Source organism: Microcebus murinus, chromosome 3, assembly GCF_040939455.1.
Source record: "Microcebus murinus isolate Inina chromosome 3, M.murinus_Inina_mat1.0, whole genome shotgun sequence".
Classification (NCBI taxonomy): Eukaryota; Metazoa; Chordata; class Mammalia; order Primates; family Cheirogaleidae; genus Microcebus; species Microcebus murinus.
In genome coordinates, this window is record NC_134106.1 from 34,297,554 (window position 1) to 34,321,575 (window position 24,022).

General features: G+C 35.6%; 1 protein-coding gene across 5 annotated transcripts in view; it reads left to right on the forward strand.

The window, feature by feature from the left end:
* The window catches only part of EML4 (EMAP like 4), a 142,636-nt gene that overhangs the window by 10,596 nt on the left and 108,018 nt on the right, over positions 1-24,022 (forward strand). For 4 of the 5 annotated variants that reach the window (XM_076000705.1, XM_012756682.3, XM_012756684.3 and 1 more), the window contains exon 2: positions 12,913-13,051. The exons of the other annotated variant lie outside the window; for it this stretch is intronic. In XM_076000705.1, coding sequence (XP_075856820.1) covers positions 13,018-13,051 — 34 coding nt within the window. In that variant the 5' untranslated portion in view covers positions 12,913-13,017. The remainder of the gene's footprint in view (positions 1-12,912; positions 13,052-24,022) is intronic. 5 annotated transcript variants of the gene reach the window in all.

Sequence of the window (24,022 nt, forward strand, 5' to 3'; positions counted from 1 at the left end):
ACATGTACATATATGTATATACATATATGGAGGGAGGGAGGTAGAGAGGGTGCCTGCACCTGTGCAAATAAAGCAAATTGGTAAAATTTTAACAATAGGTGAATTTTGCAAAAGCTATGTGGATATTTGTACTATTCTTGTTCTTACAGCTTTTCTGAGCTTGAAATTATTTTCAAATGAAACGTTTTTTAAAAAAATCATAAGAACTTTGCATTATACTCCATAATGTAGTATTTTAAAAATATGAAACTCTCTCCTCTCCTAGAAAATTCCAGGCAAACCCTTGGGATAAAACTGGGGCTCCAAGAATATGTTCCATGTATATATCATGTGGCTTCCTTTTATCCCTAGGCCTCAGTTTGAGAAACATGTCTCTGGGCCAGAGGTAGCTGTGGTTTAGATTTGGTTGACAGACATGTTTTAATTGGCCCTTTTAAGTGTTTTAAAAATCGGGAAATTTCAGAGAAAAATCTGGATTTTTGGTTTCTATTGAAAAATAGAATAATCTTGACATTCTGTACTCGCATTCCAGATGGTCTTTATATTCACTAAGTGTTGTGTCAGGTTAGTGGCTTCAGTCCCTACATTACACCCAGCCTGTTTCAGTCATTTACTTTATTGCCTGGCATTGTATACATATGTTTGCAACCTTTACCTTGTCTAAGAGATGGTGAGGATGTCTGTCTTTTTTTATACTCATAAAAATGAGGTTTTTTTTATACTCATAAAAAATACTCATACTCATTTTTTATACTCATAAAAAATGTCTTTTTTTATACTCACGATTTGAAAATTAAGTTGCTGAACTGATACCATGTCACCCTCTAACATTTTAGTGTTTATTTCCTACCAACAAGGATATTTTCCCCATAACCATGCTACAGCCAACAAAATCAGGAAATAAATATTGATACATGACCACTATCTAACCCTCAGACCCATTCTAGTTTTACTAATTGTCTTTAAAATGTCTTTTATAGCAAAAGGATCCAGTTCAGAATTATTAATACATGTTGAATTTAGTTGTCATGTCTCTTTAGTTTCCTTCCATCTGTTACAGTTCCTTAGTCTTTTGGTCTTCATGACCATGACACTTTGGAAGATTGTAGGCCAGTTGTCTTATAGAATGTTCCTAAATTGGATGTTTTATCCTGATTAGATTCAAATTATACATCTTTGGCAGAAATGCCACAGAAATAAAGCTGTGTTTGTCTCATCACATTCTGTCAGGTGGCACACAATTTTGATTTGTCCCATTACTGATGGTGTCCATTTTAATCATTTGATTAAGGCGGTGTCTGCCAGGCTTTTCCACTGTAAAATTACTGTTCTTTTTTCTTTGTAGTTAATAAGTGTTTTGTAGGAGGTGCTTTGAAACTGTAAATATTCTGTTCCTCATCAGACTTTCAATTTATTGGTTTATTTATAGCTATAGGGACTCAGGTTTCCCGAGTTTTTTTTCCAATGGATTATAATACATTACTATTTATTTTGATGCTCAAATTGGCCCTGTTTTGGCCAGTTGGTGCCCATTCAAGCCGGCTTCTGTGGTTTTTGACATGTTCCCATTATTCCTTTAGTACTTTCTTGCTTTCTGACACAATAAAATGATTCAGGCTCATTTTATATTCTCTCTGCTACAGCCCTAGAATCAGCCATCTTTCCAAGGAGCTCCCACTCCTCTCATGGAGCATGGTATTTAGAAGCCAAGCTCTGTGCACTAATTGTGCTCATTGCCATCAGATTCCTCTCTGAGTAGTGAAAACTAGGGAATGTGTGTATGTGTGTGGTGATATATAGATATACTCATATCTGTATTTATTTATTTTTATTTTTACAACAGCAGAGCGTTCATTTTAGTTTTCTCCCTTATGTATTTATTTATGTATTTTGAGACAGGGTCTTGCTCTGTCACCCAGGCTGGAGTGCAGTGAGTGGTGCAGTCAGAGGTCATTGCAACCTATAACTCCTAGGCTCAGGTAGTCTTCCTGGCTCAGCCTCCTGAGTAACTAGGACTGCAAGCAAGCACCATCATACTTGGCTCATTTTTTAATTTTTAAATTCTTTGTGTGTAAAGATGGGTTACGCTTTGTTTCCTGAGCTGGTCTCAAACTCCTGGCCTCAAGCGATCCTCCCATTTTAACCTCTCAAAAGTGCTGGGATTACAGATGTGAGCAAATTTCCTCTTATAAGGAGATACCAGTTATGTTGAACTTAGGACCCACCCATGTGACCTCATTTTAATCAGTTGCCTCTTTAAAGACTCTCCAAATGCAGTCACATTCTAAGGGACTGGGCTTTTGGACTTGAATGTATGAATTTTGAGAGGGGACACAATTCAACCATTTTATGTAATTTTAAATAAGGTTGAGGTGAGAGTTTGGATTATGTCATTTTTAAGTTAGGGAATATTTTTATTTTAGTAATTTTGTAACTGCATAATTTTTTTTTTTTTTGAGACAGAGTCTCACTCTGTTGCCCGGGCTAGAGTGCATGGCGTCAGCCTAGCTCACAGCAACCTCAAAGTGATCCTTCTGCCTCAGCCTCCCAAGTAGCTGGGACTACAGGCATGCACCAGTAATTTTTAGCCATTTAGCCATGCCTGGCTAATTTTGTGTGTGTGTGTGTGTGTGTGTGTAAATAATAAATAAATAAACAAATAAATAAATAAATATTTTAGTTGTTAAGCTTATTTCTTTCTATTTTTAGTAGAGACAGGGTCTCGCTCTTGCTCAGGCTGGTCTCGAACTCCTGAGCTCTGTCTGCCTGCCTTGGCCTCCCAGCGTGCTAGGATTACAGGTGTGAGCCACTGCACCTGGCCATAATATTTTATTTTACAGTTAAAAATGTGTTCAACATGGACTAGATCATTAATGTAAATTAGTTTGAAGGTATTTGCTGTCAGTAGGAAGTCATTCGGAATCATATTTCTTACTCTCATGTTTCTATATTTAAATAATAATTATCTTAGATCAGGTTACTGTTAGGTAGTGTGTGTGTTGGGGGAGAATTGGGTAAAGAAAATATATTTAAGCAGCAAAATCAACCATGTCTTTTTCCACTAAACACGTAATGATCTTTCCTTCTCAGCAAGGATAAGTATAAACTTTAATGCATCATATTTCATTATTTGGACACCTGGTTGACTTAAGCTGTATATATATAACATAATTTAACTTAGTCTTGATGACTGATGGTGTTTATTATGAGTATTAGACTTGGTGCCTTTAAGAGCTGTTTGTATGGGGCCATTTAATCCATACACTAAATGACTATGCAGTTACAACTAGACAGTTTTCTAACTGTCTTCCTTGTTGCTTGTCACCTAGTGTCAGTGTGCTTTACCTTTTCCTCTGTTTATTTTGTTTTTAAAATCTCACTTGAGTTTATATTTCTTAGAAGAGAAAGACTCTTCTTTCATTATCAGACCTAAAATTTGACAGTAATTTCTTAATATCCCTAATTGTCTCTTGAGTGTTAATGCTACATTGGTTCCTTTATGTCAGGATTGAATACATTGACTGCCACACTAGAAAAAAAATACTTTCCCTGGGGCCACGGTATTTTATTACAAAAATAGAATAAAAACTTTGAAAACAAAATGATCCTTTTGAATTTAATGAAAATTTTGTTATTTTTTATTGTTTTCTGTTTGTGAATATATGCAATTTGGAAAATAGTTCACACAGCTCCCAAGATGAAGAGACGTGAGTTACATATACCTCACAAAGCCCTGGGCTCAAAACTAGCGTGAGTTAAATACAACTCACATGGCAGTTAATGTGTTAAACAAGATCTGTACATTGCATTTGATTACTGTGACTCAATCTGTGTATTCCCTTGCCCTTTTTCCTTCGCAGTTTGTTAAACTATGTCTTTTGTTCTATAGAGTTTAACACAGTGCTAATTAAATATATCCTTTAGTGTTATTTAATGTGTTAGTCTTCCATATGCCCTTTAAATTGAAACCCATAGATTTTTTTTATGTATTGTCTGCCACAGCTATTATTCTTTTTGGTTCTCAGATTTTCCCATCTTTGGTTTGTTGGGTGCATCTTTAAATTGGCTTCTGAGTCCTGACCCTAGTAGTCTTTCTTGTTTTCTGATTGGACAAGATGTTCCAAACTTACCTTTTACATGTCCTGCTCCAGTCCTGCTATCAGCTATTTATTTCTCCAAGAAGTTATGGTTCATTTTATCATGAAATGATATTCTAGCCTTTGGAGGTACTTGTTGCTACTGGCTAGGTTAGTGTTTCTAGTCTAGCCTTTCTTTTTATTTCCAATTTTAAATAAAATAAAATTTAAATAAAATTCCTTTCTTCTGTGGGCTGGGAAACTAGGTAACAAAGCTTGTTTGATTTATATAAGGATTATTTTGAGCCTCAGAAAAGAAGAACTCTGAAATCAAGGCCTATGATTATTTAAATTGTATGGTATAGCACCTACAGTAATATGTTCATGCTTAATACTCATAATGTTTGTGATAACGTGAATAACAAGATACCAGATGTTTCTCTGAGTAAAGTAATTGACTTCTGAATGAAGTTCTTAACAAAATGCATAAGCTTTTAGCTCACAAACCTGATAATATATGTGTGTGTGTGTGTATATATATATTGCATTATAGACCATTTATGCTCTCTGTATTTTCTTTTAAGATAATCAGGTAAATCTGTGGGTCGGTGAGCTATTAGTATATTGCAGTCAGATTATGCTGTATTTTTCTTCTCATACTCCATAGTAAAAATGCAATTCTTATCTCCTTTTTTTTTTCATTAGGTACAAGGTCAGAACTTATCTCCTTTTTAAAATTTTTTTCCAGAGAGTGTACTTTTTCTGACTTTCCAAATTGATGACTTCCTAAAGTTGAGATAACTTCCTGTTTTAAAGCAGAGCTGTTCAGTATTGATATCATTTTTCCTGAAATCATTTTTGACTCTTGCATGCTGATCTTGAATTGACTATGCTGATCTTTAAGTGACACTTCAGAGCAAATGACAAAATTTGTTTGCATTTTTCTTTGAACTGTCTGTTTCAGAAAAGTGTCATAACTAACTACTGTTGACAAGTGAATGGGAGGGGACGTTTTTAGTTTTTAGAAAACTTTGAAGGATATCCTGTTTTCAGTTTAGTTGGGGCAAATAGCTTTTCAATGCTTTGAGTACCTCTTGGCATTCATCTTATTTCTTTGATCTCCTGTTACCATTAGTGTGGCAATATTTCTAGTACAAATAATTTCTCAATTTTTAGGATATAGTATTGTGGATTATTAGAGATAAAATATTGGGGAATAAAGTTTAGAATAAAGAGAGTTGATTGGAAAAGTAATCAATATTTGAATTTTTTTGAACTTTTTAATTGTGAATATTTGCGAATGGGATTTAATTGACTATGTACTGAAACTCCTTATCTTGGTTCATTAGTGCATGCTATTAATAATATAATGGGACTAAGGTTATGGATTTCAGTCTTATATATGCCACTTATAATTCCTGGTGAATAATAGATGCACTTTTATTAAGTAGATAAGTTTTGATTAGCTTCTGTGGATCATAACACTGCTAAGTGTGGTGGAAAATTGGTGAATAAGCCACTCAATTCTTGCTCTCATGAGGCTTATAATTCTGGGAGGGATTCAGGCAGTATTTATTTAGGAAATATTTATTGAATGCTTGGTATGTGCTCAGCATTCTTCCAGCTAAAAACAAAGCCCATATGGATCTTACAATGTAAGCTTTTTAAATACAGTGATAGGAATTGTGCTGGTGAAGTATAGGAAGCTTTGGGGACATGGAATATTACTTTAGGACTCTACCATCCAGCTTTTTTCCTTTTTCCTCTTTTTCCCAAATGCATGTCTTTTGTTTAGAGTTTAAGCAGAAAAGTAGAGATCTGATCACAATGTCCCTTTTAGTTGTTAGAAACAGTTTAGAGGAATGACATTTACTTTCCCATTTCCCCCCCTACTCCTGAACACTTGAGAAAATGACAGATTATCAGTAGAACTCACTTGGGTTGCAGTTTTCAACCTACATGGGTTCCATCATCATCTGTGACCTCCTGATGTCATTCTAATTTAAGGCAGTGAATTCAAGGACTTGTATCCTCTCTGTTACATGTATAAATGGTAGTTTTCTATAATATTTGCTTTTTGTATGTCTTTTGAGGCTGAGTCTTGTGATCTGTGGCATGCTTGCTTTAGGGAATAATCATTGACATTATAATTTATGGACTACATTTTAATAAATTTGATTCATATGAATAACTTATTGAAGGGGAAGCAAGGCAAAGGCACTATGATGTCAGGAACTATGTCGGATATTTTACACAACTATAACTTTCTAAAGGACCAAAAAGATCTTAATTTTAACTTAAAAAATACCCTCAAGGGTAACTATTAAGTAGATTGAATAAACCTGAGCCTATTATTACAACCCTTCATTTGGGAATGATGGTTATAGTAATATCTCTTGACTTTTTGGTGACTGAAATTAATCGTGGCTTCAAGAATGAAAATCTAATAATTTAACACTGATTGATTGATTGATTGATTGATTGATTGATTGATTGATTGAGATAGAGTCTTACTTTGTTGCCCAGGCTAGAGTAAGTGCCGTGGAGTCAGCCTAGCTCACAGCAACCTCAGTCTCCTGGGCTCAAGCGATCCTACTGCCTTAGCCTCCCGAGTAGCTGGGACTACAGGCATGCGCCACCATGCCCGGCTAATTTTTTCTATATATATTAGTTGGCCAATTAATTGTATGCAATTATATACAATTATAATTAATTTCTTTCTATTTATAGTGGAGATGGGGTCTCACTCTTGCTTAGGCTGGTTTTGAACTCCTGACCTCCAGCAATCCACCCCGCCTCGGTTTACTACTTTTATATGTTTGGGCATATAGTTCCTTTCAGTTTTAATATTTTTTCCTTATAGAAGAATTTGACTGTATTTCAGTAAAACCTTATTTTTTTTTCAGGTTAGTGACTGTAGGTCACTATTTATCAATCTGGATTCAGGACCCCTATCCAGTTACTAAGGAGAATTCTTGGGATGCTGTGGAGAACTTCAAACAGCTGTTTGTGGGTGGTGGTGACGGTAGAGACAAACAGTGGGTTGTGTGACCAGGATGAGGTCACCTCTTCAATCTTCTGGCCCTCTTTCTTTCCGGACTTTAACACCTACTTTGGTACCTAAAGTGGTTTGGGCTATTGGCTCATCTCTGAGGAGTTGGTTAGTAGTAGCACCTATAGGTGGTGATTAGATTTTTTTTGATGACACTCGGGGGTGTGATGTGACTATTTCCAAGCAATGAAGAAGGAACTGTTTCAGTAGTTTAAAAACCATTGATACAGTTTTAAGTGTTCTGACTCACTTTTCAGCAATTGTTGTCATGTCTCTAATCTCTCAGCATTGTCACTCCCCAGTTTAAGAACTTTTACTCACTTCAGGTTACTGTAAGATAAAACTCTTAACTTGGTATCCAAGTTGTCCTGTCATCTCACTCCAAGTTGCCTTTCTAGCCTCACCCCTTACTACTTCTTTTTTTTGAATTTTATGTGAATACCCTCAGTATCCCTTTTCTTGCCTCATTTCTTGCTACCTTGTTTCTTCTTACATCATTATTAATTTAATATCTTCCTTTTCTCTTACTAATTCCTATTAAGAACCAGCTTAAGTACCTACCACCTCTTCCTTTGACCATTATCAATCCACAGGGATTTTTTTCCCTCTTTCCTGAATTCTTGTAGCACTTTTGGTTTTACTCAGAGACCAATCATACATTTGCCTTATATTGTTAAGTCATATACAGACTTAATTGTTATTTAGCTATTTTGTGTTTATATATCTTGTCTCTTCAATTAGGCAGTAAATTTCTCAAGGACAGGAATATGCCTTGTACTTGATTTAATTTTTATTGCACCTAATATACTGGTTTTTGAGTGGCAACTGCTCTCATATTTAATACCTAAACACTTTGGCTGATGGGAGAAACCATAAGATCAGTGAATTGATATGATTCTTTTGAATTTTTTATTTTTATGTAATCTAGTTTTTTTCCCTGTGCAGTGATACATCTGTGATACAGTGGGAAAATCACTGGTCCTGGAATAACATAATAATATTTGAGTATATATAAATTTTACAAAATTCAAATTTCAGAATCCTTAAAGTTTTATGGGAACACAGCCACACTCATTTATTGAGGGATTGTCTATAGCTGCTTTTACACGACAGTGGCAGAATTGAGTAGTTGCAATGGAGAGCAAATGGTCTATAGAGCCTAAAGTCTTTACTGTCTGGTTCCTTATAGAAAAAAGTTTTCCATCCCCTGTTTAAGATAAACTTGTGATAGAGCTGGGATTTAATCCTAAGCAGTTAGAGAGGATGAGCTGAACACAGCTTGGGGTCTATAGGGAACTGCTAAGCACAGATTAGTAATTTAGTATAGTGAAGAGAGATGAGAGCTAGAGAGATAAGCAAAGGCCATGTCATTGAGGATCTTGAATGTCATGCTTAAGAGTTCAACTTTGGTCCTGAAGGTGATGGAGTAACCACTGAAGGACTTTTAAACAGAGGAGCAACATAATCAGATTTTAGGAAGTTTAGTCAGCTGGTATTGTGGAGAATGAATTGGAGCAGGCAATGCTGAAAATGGGAATATCAACTTGGAGCTTTTGTAGTAATCTAGGAAAGACATGATAAGGGCCTAAAACAAGTCTCTCTTCCTTCTTCCTCATTAGAATAGGAGATATGAACAGATTTAAAATTAAGGAGGGAAAATTGACAAGACTCTTACATGTTAGGCAGTTTATGCATATAATCTCAGGTGCTGATAGTAATTCTGAATGTTATCACTGTTTCACAGTTGAAAAGGGCTCAGAGAAGCTATAAGTGAAATAACTAGAATTTGGACTCTGAAGTCTGTGCTCTTTTTACTGAACTTTGCTAAGTCTCATTTTACCTGGGAATAGTGCTACCTGCCTACTTTGGGTTAAATCACTTTTCCTATTTTCCAAATAGTTTATAATTGCCAAAGAAAAATATATAACCAAAATAACTTTAAGGAGGTCCTGAACTATGTTACTGTGCACTTTTTTGTGTGTAGTAAGCGCAGGTTTATTCATTCTGGATGCAGAATGAATTTGACTTTTGAATTTTTGAAAGTTTTCCGTTTACATTTGGAAAAAATTCTTTTAAGTATAAGGTAAATGTTTTTAATGACTTAAGTTGACAGACTTGCCATATTGCCTTAAGGAAAATTAAAGAATGTGAAAAATAATAAAAAAGATAAAGACACATTCCTCAGAGTATATGAGAAAATGTTTTTAGAGCATGGTTTTGAGACTCTTGCTCTGCTTATTAATCTGTTCCTACCCCACATCACTGACATTTTGTTTAACCCTGGATAAGGTAATCAGCTATTCTTATCAAACTTCATTGAACTTATTTAAAACTGGGTATACTTTTTTCCTAGGGAATTTGTCATTTTTGTTATCAGATAAAATGCATTTTTTTTTTTTTTTTTTTTTTTTTTGAGACAGAGTCTCAGTTCTGTTGCCTGGGCTAGAGCGCCATGGTGTCAGCTTTAGCTCACAGCAACCTCAGACTCCTGGGGTCAAGCAATCCTCCTGCCTCAGCCTCCCGAGTAGCTTAGACTACAGGCATGTGCCACCATGCCCGGCTAATTTATATGTATATATATATTAGCCAATTAATTTCTTTGTATCTATAGTAGAGACGGAGTCTCGCACTTTCTCAGGCTGGTCTCGAACTCCTGACCTTGAGCAATCCACCCGCCTTGGCCTCCCAGAGTGCTAGGATTACAGGCGTGAGCCACCACACCTGGCCTTAAAATGCATTTTTGATAGTAAATTCTCACAGTTATTTGTCTTAAAACAGCATAGAGCATCTCATTTCTTGGTTTTAGTGAAACAGAGTAGAACTACAGAGTATTTTTGAGTTTTCAAAATTTTTAAATCAGCTTTACTGAGCTATGCTTTACATACAGTAAAATATTCCAATTTTAGGAATATGATGTGTCTCAAAAAAATGTATATAGTTGTGCATCTACTACCACAATTAAGATTAGAACAGACCCAGGAGTTGTGGTGCACACCTGTAGTCCTAGCTACCTGGAAGGTTGAGGTGGGAGGATCACCTCAACCCAGGAGTTCAAGTCCTGCTTGGGCAACTTAGCAAGATGCCATCTTAAAATAAAAGAGACTGTTTCCATTACTCTAAAAAAGTTCCCTCATGCCTGTTTGTAGTCAGTCCCTTCTCTCCACCCACAGTTCCTGGCAACCAATATGGTGATCTGCTTTCTATCACCATATTTTGTCTTTTCTTGAGTTTTAAATGACCAGAATCTTATAATCTGTGGTCTTTTATGTTTTTTACTTAGCATTAATGCTTTAGAGATTCATTCACGTGTTGTGTTTTAATAGTTCGTTCCTTTTTATTGCTGAGTAATATTGCATTGTATGACTGTACCACAATCAGTTTATTCATTCACCAGATGATGGACGTTTCAGTTGTTACCAGTTTTTGGCTGTTATGAATAAAGGTGCAGTGAATCTTTGCATACATTTCTCTCCCCAGCTCCTAGCAACTATTAATCTATTTTCAGTCTCTGGATTTGCCTACCTGGTGCTTATTTATTAAAAATTGATTATCTTATTGTTAAATTTTGGAGAGTATTTTACTTGTTTTGGACATAGTCCTTATCAGGAATGTGTTTTGCAAATATTTTCTCCTGGTCTCTAGCTTGCCTTTTTATTAATTAATAGTGTCTTTGGAAGAGTGAAAGATTTTTTATTTTGATGAAATCCATTATATCAGTTTATTTTGATGAAGTTCAACTTATTGTTTTCTTTTGTAGTTCATACTTTTTGTGTCCTATTTTAAGGATTTTTTTTTTTTTTTTTTGCCTAACCCAAGGTCAGAAAGATTCTCTTCCATTATTTTCTTCTAAAAGGTTATAGTTTCAGATCTTATTTTTAGGTCTGTGATGCCTTTAGAGTTAATTTTTGTACATGGTATGAGGTAATGGTCAAGGTTGATTTATTTGCGCATTGATACCCCTTTGTTGAAAACATTGGCCTTTCTCCTCAGATGGTACTGGGGGGGGGGGGATATTGGCCTTTCTCCATTGAATTGCCTTGGCACCTTTGCTGAAAATCAATAGATCCACATATGTATGGATGTAGTTCTGGACTCCATATCCTGTTCTCTTAATTTCTATGTTTATCATTAAGCAAATACCTCACATTGTCTTAATTATTAGAATTGTAAAGGTTTCAATTAAAATTTTTTATATTTGAAAAATAAAGGAAATAAATTTAAAAGCTTGTAGACAGAGAAAAATGATATATTTCAATGGTTGTTAGTTATTAACATTTTATATTTACTATAGAGTTGACTTTTTATTTTTTTTGAGATGATCTCACTGTGTTGCCCAGGCTAGAGTGTAGTGGTGTCGTCATAACTCACTGCAGCCTCAAGCTCTTGGGCTCAAGCGATGCTCCTGCCTTACCCTTCTTAGTAGCTAGGACTGTAGGTGCATGCCACCAACCCCAGCTAATTTTTCTTTTTTCTTTTTTTATTTTTTTTTATTTTTTTTTATTTTTATTTTTTTATTTTTTGAGACAGAGTCTCGCTTTGTTGCCCAGGCTAGAGTGAGTGCCGTGGCGTCAGCCTAGCTCACAGCAACCTCAAACTCCTGGGCTCAAGCGATCCTTCTGTCTCAGCCTCCCAAGTAGCTGGGACTACAGGCATGTGCCACCATGCCCGGCTAATTTTTTCTATATATATTAGTTGGCCAATTAGTTTCTTTCTATTTATAGTAGAGACGGGGTCTCGCTCTTGCTCAGGCTAGTTTCGAACTCCTGACCTCGAGCAATCCGCCCGCCTCGGCCTCCCAGAGAGCTAGGATTACAGGCGTGAGCCACCGCGCCCGGCCTAATTTTTCTTTTTTAGAGAGACAAGGTCTCACTCTTGCTCAGGCTGGTCTTGAACTCCGGGCCTTTAAGCAATCTCCACGCCTTGTAGAGTTTACTTTTAAAATTACTTCAGAGAACATGATTTCCTAACAGTCTTAGGAGTTAGATAGAGCAGGTATTAATATCCATGTTTACAAATGAGGAGACTCTGTAAGATAAGGTTTAAGAAGACTGGTTTGAGATCATACATTTAGGGTGATAAAGCACTAAAGCCCAAGTCATGCCTTTATACTGTTCCATACTTCTTTCATTTACTACTGTCCACTTATGTTGACTATTGGAGAATGAGTGTTTTATGAATGATTCAGTAACTGCATTTTATTTAATTAAAGTATAGAGCTATGTGAAGACAATCCATTTTCTTGGTCACTAATATCACAAGACACTTTAAGAAATCAAAATTGGGCTTAGTTTTTGTTTAGTGGTTGTTTTACATCCAGAATAGGTATTCATAGTTTCATTTTCAATTTAGAAATGCAGGAAAGAAGCAGCAAGATTTGTTAAATGAAAGCAGAAAGATTCCTTGAAAAAACTATTTGAGGAATTAAAGATGTTCTTGCCAAAATGAGAACAAGCGTGATAGAACTTAAGTTTTAGATCATTTGAGTATGTGTGTGTTATCTATACTCTTTTATATTACCAGACCTTCTGTTCCTTACAACCTTAAGTGCCTTCTTTCTCATTCTCTCCACAATGTCAAATCATAGTTAGGAGGGTTTGGTTTTGTTTTTAAAGAGACAAGGGTCTTGCTTTGTCACCCAGGCTAGAGTTCAGTGGCATGATAGCTCACTGTGGCCTTGAACTAACTTGTGGACTCAAGTAGTCCTCCTGCCTCAGCCTCCTGAATAGCTGGGTCTATGGATGTGCACCATAATGCCCAGCTAATTTTTAAAAATTTATTTTGTAGAAATGGAGGTCTAGCTGTGTTGCCCAGGCTGGCCTCGAACTCCTGGCCTCAAGCAGTCTTTCCACCTTGGCTTCCAAAGTGCTGAGATTACTGATGTGAGCCACCATGCCTGGCGCATTAGGAGGTTCTTACAGAAGTGGTGAGAGATCATGTGACTGGGGATTTGGAGTATGTTTTGAAGGGCATATGGATGTGCTTGGTGAATGCATGCTGTAAGGAATGAATTATGGATGACTGTTGGTATTTTAGCTTGATCAACTTGGTAATACTATTTACTGAGGTGGGGAAGACTTAGATAAATTGGATGAACTACATGGTAGATGAGGGGAAATCAGAAGCTATTATATAGCATGAAAATTTTTTTTTATTTAAAGTTTTGTTTTTATAAAAAGTGATGTCACATCTCAGACATTGGGAAGGTAGAGACAAGATGAAATTACTTATGATCCTACCTTCCTTATACAATTATTTTAAGTGTTTTGGTGTGTATCTTTATAGTCAATATGTAGAGGTTAGCAAACTTTCTGTACAGGTAGCCACTCAACTCTGTTGTAGCATGAAAGCAGCTGTAGACGATATGTAAACGAATGTGCTTGTGTTCCAGTAAAACTTTATTTATGGATGCTGAAACTTTAACTTTATGTAATTTTCACATATTGTAAAATATTCTTTTATTGATTTTTTCCCCCCCAAACATTTAAAAATGTAAAAAACATTCTTTGCTCACAGGCCATACAAAAACAGATAGGAGACCAGATTTGGCTGCCCAGCAATAGTTTGCTGACCTCTGGTCTTGTGCATTTGTTTTATGGTTGCAATCATATCTTACATTGAATTTTATTGCATACCTTTTCTACTTAATATGTGTTTAAATGTGCATACTTTTTTATTTTTTTATTTTTTATTTTTTGAGACAGAGTCTCGCTTTGTTGCCCAGGCTACAGTGAGTGCCGTGGCGTCAGCCTAGCTCACAGCAACCTCAATCTCCTGGGCTCAAGTGATCCTACTGCCTCAGCCTCCCAAGTAGCTGAGACTACAGGCATATGCCACCATGCCCGGCTAATTTTTTCTATATATTTTTAGTTGGCCAAACAATTTCTTTCTATTTATAGTAGAGACAAGGTCTTGCTCTTGCTCAGGCTGGTTTCGAACTCCTGACCTCAAGCTATCCGCCTGCCTCGGCCTCCCAGAGAGCTAGGATTATAGGCGTGAGCCACTGTGCCTGGCCCATACTTTTTTATTGAAAGTAAAAATGATTACATTCGCTGAATAATAAGCCCTGATAAACGTAGAGTTTACAAAGTACCTTCATATTCATTATTTTTAAAAAATTCTTGCAATAACTGTGAGAAGTATCATGCTTAGCATAAAATAAAATATACATTATGTGCATAATTGAGGATAAGGTATACATTATCATTAGAACGTTCTGTCTCTGCCTCCATTTCTCTGTATATGTTGGCTTTATTCTTTGAAATAAGCTTTCTCCAGCAACAAGGGTCGTGGCTACCATTAGCTCTGGAACTGCATCCTCAAAGTTTCATTCCCTCAACACTACACAGTTTGAGAAATTCTAGAGCAGGACTTTTTCATTCCACTGTTAATCATTATGTACTGAAAGGGCAGGGTCATGTATGAAGATAACAGTTCTCATTTAGAACTGATGTTAGAACAATAGGAGGAGGAGGAGTGAGTAGTTTCTCAAATGAATGGAAAGGGTAGCACAGACATGGCCACCTGGGGGAATTATGAGTTGAATAGCCATCCCAAATTGTGTCCATTTATATTGTTTAGTTTATTGATTTTTATGCTCTGTTAATTTACATATTTGTGAGTATCACTCAGTTCTCTTTCCCATGCTCTGTTTCTCATTGCCACTTAATTGTTTGTTTTATCACCATTTCAAGTTGAATTTTAAGAATCCTCAGTTTTGAGTGTCATTTTCCCAATAGTCTAGGTCTTATACCTTGGCGAAAGTTACTCTTTTCTTTTTAAAAGTACATACTCTGACCACACCAGTCCCTCAAATACTAGACTGTTTTTGTGGCAAAAATCTTAGTCATCTCCTGTTTCTTTTATAGCAACATGAAGGGCTAGATAAGAAATAGGTGAGGATCATTTAAAAACCTCAGATATTAACATTTGAGTGTGTTTTGCTAGAATAACTGGCTTCTGCAAGAATTTGAAAACCTAGAAAGATTGTGAGAAATAAAGCAGTTGCTGCTTTCTCAGTTTTCATCATTTTCAGTTTTTTCTAGTCCTTATCTAGAGATACTGAGATTTTTGGGGCATCTGTAAAAAGCATTCAGAGTTTTGCTAATCTGGAAGAGTAGTAGGTGAAACTTGCCAGATGTAAAACTGCTTTGCAGTCTCTTAGATTGTAGAAAGTATGGCTCCAGTGCTGCAGGAATTAACATATTTGGCTGGTTGGCTACTTTTAGCCAAATGTTACTCTTTAGCTACAGTACAGTATGCTTCATAGTAAATACAGTCATGTGCCATATAACATTTCCATGAGTGACAGACTGCATATACAGTTGTAATCCCATAAGATTATAATATGTATTTTTACTGTATCTTTTCTGTATTTAAATATGTTTACATATGCATATACTTACCATTGTGTTGTAGTTGCCTACAGTATTCAGCAGGTGGTATAAGTTTATAGCCTGGGAGCAATAGGCTATACGTATAGCCTAGATGTGTATAGTAGGCTATACCATCTAGGTTTGTTAAGTATATTTTTTGACCAGGCATGGTGGCTGGTGCCTGTAACCCCAGCTACTTGAGACATTGAGGTGGGAGGATTGCTTGAGGCCAAGAGTTCAAGGCCAACCTGTGGAACATAGTGAGACCCTCCCATCTCTTAAAAATATAAAAAGAAAAAAATTAGCCAGTTGTGATGGTATGTGCCTATTGTCCCAGCTTCTTGAGAGGTTTAGGAGAGAGGATCACTTGAACCCTGGAATGTGAAGCTGCAGTGATTGTGCCACTGTATTCCATGGGTGACAGAGTGAGACTCTATCTCTTAAAACAAAAAAGTACGCTCTATGATGTTTGCACAATGGAATTGCCTAACAATGCATTTCTCAGACTGTATCCCTTGTCAGTAAATGTATGGCTGTACTACAAAATGTACACACAATTCTACTGAAGGAAAAATTAAAGGTGGTTTGGGGGGGTGAAGAATAAAAAGAGGAAAAGCATTTAAAATTATGTCTGCTGTGTATTTGTTTAAACTGACATTGGAAAATTTTCTTAGGAAATAAATTGCTGTTGCAATTTTATTTCTTAAGGTCAAACCCAATCTGGTGCTATAGTGAGAACTAAAATGATTTATGTTCTTTTAAGTTTTGGCCTCTTTTCATTTAAATGTGTTGACATTACTTTATTTTCAGATGATTGTAGAATTTTTCTTTTACTACTTTTACTATTTTTAATTTGTTTTTTTGTTTTTGTTTTTTGAGACAGAGTCTCCCTCTGTTTCCCAGGCTAGAGTGCTGTGGCGTCAGCCTAGCTCACAGCAACCTCTAACTCTTGGGCTCAAGCAATCTTCCTGCCTCAGACTCCCAAGTATATGAGACTACAGGCATACGCCACCAATTTTTTTTCTTCTATTTTTAGTTGTCTGGCTAATTTCTTTATATATTTTTTTAGTAGACATGGCCTCTCGCTCTTGCTCAGGCTGGTCTCAAACTCCTGAGCTCAAGTGATCCTCTAGCCCCGGCTTCCCAGAGTGCTAGGATTACAGGCTTGAGGCACTATGCCTGGCTCCCTTTTACCATTTTTAGGGCAGTTCATGTTTTACTAATTTCAAATCATTTGTAATTCATCATTACAGACTATATAAACATATGCAAAAAGTGATCATAAACTTTTAATTTCTAATGTTATTGATTTGTTGAAAATTGTGATATTTGGTGAAACCAGATAAGTCCTTTTAAATATAAGATTAGGCAAATTATATTTGTATATTTTTCAATTATTTACTTTTCACTTCAAATTTTTTTCCACTGTATTATTTATATTTTTATAGTTAACTTGTTGAATGTAGGTACTATGGATACAAATCTTTTGTCAGTTATATATTCTGTGACTATTTTCTCCCACATCGTGGCTCGCCTAGTTATTTTCTTAATGATGTCTTTTGATTGAATAGGCATTTATAACTTTGATTAAGTCTAATTTATCATTTGTATTTTAGGCCTAGTAGTACTTGACTTTTAGGTTTGTGATCTACTTCAAATTAATTTTTGTGTGTGGCATAAGGGTTAAAGTTTGTTTTCTTCATTAGCAATATCCTTACGAATGGCAACAAACATCACTTTTTGTTAAAGACTTTGCTTTACTTACCAATTAAATTTACATTGTAAAATTACTGTTTCTTTCCAAGTATTTACATGGTTAGCTAAATCATTAGTTCTAGAAAGTGTGTTTTTGAGTTCACAATTATGGGTTTATTTCTTCAGGATCCAGTTAATTTGGCTTTATTTTATGGTCGTCAAGTGTATTTCTCCTAACCTGTTTTAGTATTTGGTAGATTTGTGTCATTACTCTGAAGTAAGTGAGCATAGGATAACTCCATCGAGCTACCAGATAAAGCATTAGAGTATATGCCCTATGTGATAATTCACTAATTTTATCTGAAAGACAGTGTATTATTACATTTTTAAGGATACAGTATTTATAGTAATATAGTGCCTAATGTGATATGCTCAGTTTTTATACCATAGTAAAGTAAGCAAAAACACATTACTTTTAGTAAATACTAGGAAATAATTTTTTAGAATTTTGTATAGAGTGGGAAACGTAGATTTGACACTATGAAGTCCATTTGTTGTTTACACATTTGTGGGTAAATGGGTAAATGATGATAATTATAAAAATTTAAGACATAAGAAAATTTAAAATGTAAGTCTGTGTGTGCTTCTGCCTATATACAGACACATTATATAAACTCAATCATTGGCTTACATTTCTGAGATACCAGCATTAAACATGAGTTATCTTTTAAGAGGCTGAATTTGAATTATATTACTCTGTTAGGATTGGTGCCAGCTTTTGGTTAATCATTATCTTGTTGATTATATTTGGTTCAAGATGACTCATTTTGCAAGGAGCTTTATTGCAACATTACATATTTACTACAGGAAGCCTGGACGGAAATGGAGCATCAGGTTATTGGAGATTTTTTTCCTCCAAGCTTTATTGCACCAAGTGTTATTAAAGTTAATTATTTTTCAATAACTGAATTCTCTGTAGAACCTAGTACTTCATTAACCAAATGTTACAGGATCAGTTATTCCCTTTTCCTCGCAGACAAATGTGTCTTTGATGATTATTTAAATATTGGTCATACTCTGACTAAACTTAGATGAAATATTTTATTTTCATCAAATTGAGTATTAGAATTGACTGAGAATTTTGGATTCATAGAGATTTGAAATTGAACCTTTCTCATAAAATTTACTAGCTTTGGAAGCTTGGGCAAATACTTAACTTCTCAGCCTTATATTTATTCAGTCATTAATGAGTGAATTCATACATTTATTCATTAATGAATTTGGATAAAAATATTTATCTTGCAGGATCAGGATTAAAAGGACATATAAAAGAGTAGCACTTAATATGTGCTCAATTCATTGTAGTATTGTTATTATGATTGTCATCTGGTGACATTTGTTTATAGTAAATATTGAAGTTAGGAGAACAGTCATTTGGCCCTTCTGTCTTCAGGTTCTAACATATAATAATGGACCTAACATAAGGCAGATACCCTGATCTTTCTAAAGTTTAGACTCTGATAATAGCAGGATTTGAGAACACAGTGTGGCTCTAAGAACAAGTTGAGAGTCTCCTACAATCACCAACAAATCTATAGACTGTGGGCTTCACCTGTGGAGAGAGTTCAATCTGCCATGTCTACTCTGAATACACTTAATCTGGCAGCTAGCAGGAAAATTACAGGCCTGCCTTATGCACCTAGTCTTCAGCCTAACAAAGAGCCTGGCCAAGAGCTATAGTGAGATAGGAGATGGCCCTGTTTTCTATCGAGTAATTTTAATCCTTCTTGTTACAAATGAGGTCCAAGGAAAGCTTTGGACTCTAACCCATCAAATTAGTAACTACCCCCGACCCCTCACCCCACTGCATCCCCAGAGGAGGAGGCATGGGTTTGTGGAATAGAGAGACTGGAAGAGTTTTCTGTAATACCTAATACTGTAACCATCCCTGCCCCCACCCTGCCCTGCCCTCTGTGAGAAAGAAAAGGAACGTCCCATTCTTTATCTTTATAATATAAGATTAATACAAGTGCCTCTGGACTTTGAAAAAGTAAATTTCACTTATTTATGTACAGTGTTTTTGTAGGCCACAAAATAAATACCGTATAAGAGGTATACAAAAATGAAAAGCAGCCATGCTAGAGGATTCTAAGTAAATGTTGGCTTAAGGAATTAAATTGAGCCCTTTTAACGTGTTAATAGAAAAATTGATGATGGTAAAGAATAAAAAACAAAAATATAAATATAGGCAATAAAAATGACAAGTTGATAAGAGTTGTTTGCAAAGATATATTTTAAGACTTACTTAGCTAAATAATAGAATAATATTTTTTTAAAAAATGAAAATCTCCATCAGTAAATCAGAAATAGTCTTTAGAAAAAAACTAAGGCATAAATTGTAAATCTATTCAGTAAATGAATAACTTTAATTTTAAATATCTGGGAAATATATTTTAGTAGTGGATATTTTATCTTAAAAAACAAACATTTGAAAGTAATCATTTACTGACATTTCAGAAGAAACCAGTGAACATGTAGCAAAATAGTGAATAAATGTCAGTTAAGCCAATATATGTGTCATTTGCTGTTGATAAAGATTACAGTTCTGGAAATAATTCAAGATTCCTTCCCTCCCCCAACTTATGTACTCCTTTAGCCAGGATTAATAAAGTAAAATTAGAGGAATAATATATGTGCCTGTAAGAATCTGGGCTTCAGTCACAGTGCCTAGGTATAAATCTTGGCTCCTGTATTTACTAATTTGTATCCTTTGGCGAGTTATGTAATCTTTCTGTGCACTATTTGTAAAGTGAGGATTGGGTTGTTGTGAGAATTAAATTAGGTTATTATTAATAGGTTATCAGTGGAATTGTAGAGAGTAGTTTGCTACAGGGTAGGTGGTGAATGGAAAATAGAAATGTCAAAACAACCGTAGCTTATTCCTACCAGAGCTTCTTGTGGGAACTAGAGGGAGTCTGACTTAAAATTGAGTGTGAACTTTTTTTAGTTGTTAGAAACATGAATATACAGGGCATCCCAAACGTCTACAGGGGGAATATGGGAAATTATAGCTCTGTTACCTTTATTTACAAAATATTCATTTCAAATTTCTTTTTTTTTTTTTTTTTGGAGATGGAATCTCTTGCTCTGTAGCTTGGGCTAGAGTGCTGTAGCGTCAGCTTTAGCTCACAGCAACCTCAAACTCCTAGGCTTAAGCAATCCTTCTGCCTCAGCCTCCCAAGTAGCTAGGACTACAGGCATGCGCCACCATGCCCAGCTAATTTTTTCTATATATTTTAAGTTATCCAGCTAATTTCTTTCTATTTTTAGTAGGGACGGGGTCTTGCTCTTGCTCAGGCTGATCTCAAACTCCTGACCTTGAGTGATCCTCCTGCCTTGGCCTCCCAGAGTGCTAGGATTACAGGCGTGAGCCACCACCCTGGCCTCATTATGAAATTTTAACAAAATTTTCCTATACAAAGGAAAATAAAGTAGATTTAGCTACAATTTCTCATTATCCCCATGTATGGTGACTTTTGGGACATCCTGTATTTATAAACTGAGGGCAAATGACCAGTGGATAGGTCAGATCTGAGAGAGTGTGCATGTATGACAGGCATACAGATAGTAGTAGGAGGTGTACTACAGAGCACTGGGGGAAGGATTGGTTTAACCAAAGAGACACCTATTTTAAGGAGTTGGGAGAAAAGGAGGTAAGGATGCTAATTTGGGGAGGGGTATTTCTACCTGAAGTCTTCTATTTTGTCTTTGTAAGAGGAAGTGACGATACATTCTGAGAGTAAGTATGGGGTGGAAGTAGTAGAGATGAAAGCTGGAGGAGAATAGTGAAGATTTGAAATAGTTACTGAGGCTAATGGGAGTTGGAGTTCACTTGGGAAATGTAGAGAGACCAAGATGAATTTGATGATCATGGATTTTGTGGTAGTCTTGTTGCAAGTATATATTCTCATTCCCTCCCCCGTCCGTCTCTGTGTCTGTCTCTGTAATATTCGTGTGGGAACAGAAAACCTGGGTAGTCGAGTTGATCTGGTATTTTGGGGGACAAAACTTGCAAAAGCACAGTGGTGTGGTGAGAACTAGGGGCCAAAAGTTGAAGGTATTGCAATGAATGGTTGAAGTAATATATCTTGTATGTGGAGGGGGCGTCTAGGCTGGATAGGGAACTAATTGAAGGTAATTAAAGGTTGATAGATGGAAAGAAAATGGAGGAGTATTAACATCAGTTTCCATGAAGCTAAGGAGTATAATGTGATGGGAAAGAGATGAAGGATAAGAGCTTGTGTTATAGACCAAGATAATGAGTTATAAGATTTCAAATGAGCAACTGTTCTGCTTTAAAGTGATAAGTATCACATGGAGCATCATTTGTGCTAGTCTAAAAAACCAATTTTAACACAGTATTATTCCTTAGTGAGATGAACAATGCTAGGTGAATAAGACTGTTAAGATTTAGAATAGAGGTATTAGTACTGTGTAGACATGGGTAGAGAAATAAAAATTTCAAGGATAATTACTTACAGCCTTTGCTATACACATGGCATATAAGCCTAGGCAAATGTTCTTTTTTTTTTTTTTTTTGAGACAGAGTCTCACTTTGTTGCCCAGGCTAGAGTGAGTGCTGAGGCGTCAGCCTGGCTCACAGCAACCTCAAACTCCTGGGCTCAAGCGATCCTTCTGCCTCAGCCTCCCGAGTAGCTGGGACTACAGGCATGCGCCACCATGCCCGGCTAATTTTTTCTATATATATTAGTTGGCCAATTAATTTCTTGCTATTTATAGTAGAGACGGGGTCGCTCTTGCTCAGGTTGGTTTCGAAACTCCTGAGCTCAAACGATCCGCCCGCCTCAGCCTCCCAGAGAGCTAGGATTACAGGTGTGAGCCACCACGCCGGGCCATAGGCAAAAATGTTCTTTGCAGCAGATATTCATGAAATGGCTAAGATTATGGGACCCTTTATTTAATATTACAGTTTTTACCATTACTGTATTGTGTTTTTAGAAATTGTAAATATTCATCTCAGTCATTTGCAATAAATTGCCATTTTGTTCTGTAATCATCAAAAAAACTTTGATTCTAGGCCTTTTCTTTTTGTATATTAGGTGCTGAGGTAATTTAATTCTTTTGTTAAGGAAAAGGTTGTTAGAAATAAATTGAAGGGTTTTCAAAAAAGATGATTCATGCAGAATTTACAAAATTGGCTTCTTAGATTACAATTTGACATCTATAAACTTGACCTCATAGAGTGAATTTAGTGTAAGTTTGGCTTATGTACAACAAAAACCACTTCCAGATGTGATCACTGATAGATGATTCTGAATTAAAATGTTTAATGAAAATTTTTAATGTTAGCAAATCAACACTAATAAAATAAAAATCTGTCCTTACCCATAATGAAGTTTATCAGCAAAATTTTACATTTTTATATTTGGTAAGGAAAAGAGATATATTAAAAGTAAACTAATTTCGCTTCGACTGGTAACAATTATAGATATAGAAGACGTTGCATTAGATGGTCTTTTAAAGGATTGGCCAATTTCTCTGGCTTGGCTAATCCATAATAAGGACTCAATGAATGTTTCATTTTAAATGCTATGCAGTGTGGCCTGAATCAGTAGGTACTCAAGTGGAGGAATCAAAAGATCTATTTGTGCAAAAGAAAAAGTTTTTTAAAGAAATTGTCAAGTTGAGTGAATCAGTCAGATTCTAGACAGAAATGTAGAAGTTGTTATGTCAGGATCATTTAGTAGTTAGCTATAGCCTATAGTATGAAATCCAATTTTCTTTGGGTTAGAATTCAAAGCCCTCTGTAATTTGGCCCCAGCCTTCCTTGATTTTTATTCTCCTTTGTTAATAGACTGTGTAGTCAATCTCTGTTACTTGTTTATCTATAAATATTCTACCACTTTGGAATTTTCTTCTTTATCTTTTTTTGCTAGCCATCTTCTGCATAGGCTTAAGACCCAAATCAAATCTTTTTTCAGTAGGATCACTCTTGTCCATCATAATCTTTTTTCCCCATCTATATTTCTAGCACTTACTGCCTCTGTCACTCATTTGATGATTACTCTTATACTGCTTTGTGACATTTCTTATAAAAGTATTGTGTATTTACTTTTGTCACCCCAGCTAAATGGAATACTTGAGAATGGAAACCGTATGTTGTACTTATTTTGTATCAGACACAATGTAGTAGTCATTTGGTAAACTTTTTTTTTGGGTAAACATTTGATATGTCCTGAAACTTGGGAGAAAATTTAAACTTGATGAATTTCATGTTAGTGTATACAGAATCTTTTTCTAAAATGCATTTTTTCTTTTGTTTCTACTTTATTTTTCATTTGGAAATAATTTAAAATATATAGAAAAGTTATAAGAATAGTACAAAGATCTTCTGAACATTCTTCACTCATATTGACAGTTAACATTTTGCCACATTTGCTTTATTATTCTTTATATATGTTTTTCTCGTGCTGAACCATTTGAGAGTAAGTTGCAAGTATTATGCCCCTTTATCCTTAAATAGTTCAATGTAAATTTCCTAAGGATAAAGATGTCAGTTATACAGCCTCAGTACATGAATCAAAATCAGGAAATAAACATTTATATATTACTATTTTAAAATCTGTAGACAGCATTTAAATTTCACCAATTTGTTCTAATGACATTCTGTTTAGTTTTTTTTTTTTGAGACAGAGTCTCGCTTTGTTGCCTAGGCTAGAGTGAGTGCCGTGGCGTCAGCCTAGCTCACAGCAACCTCAAACTCCTGGGCTCAAGCAATCCTTCTGCCTCAGCCGCCCGAGTAGCTG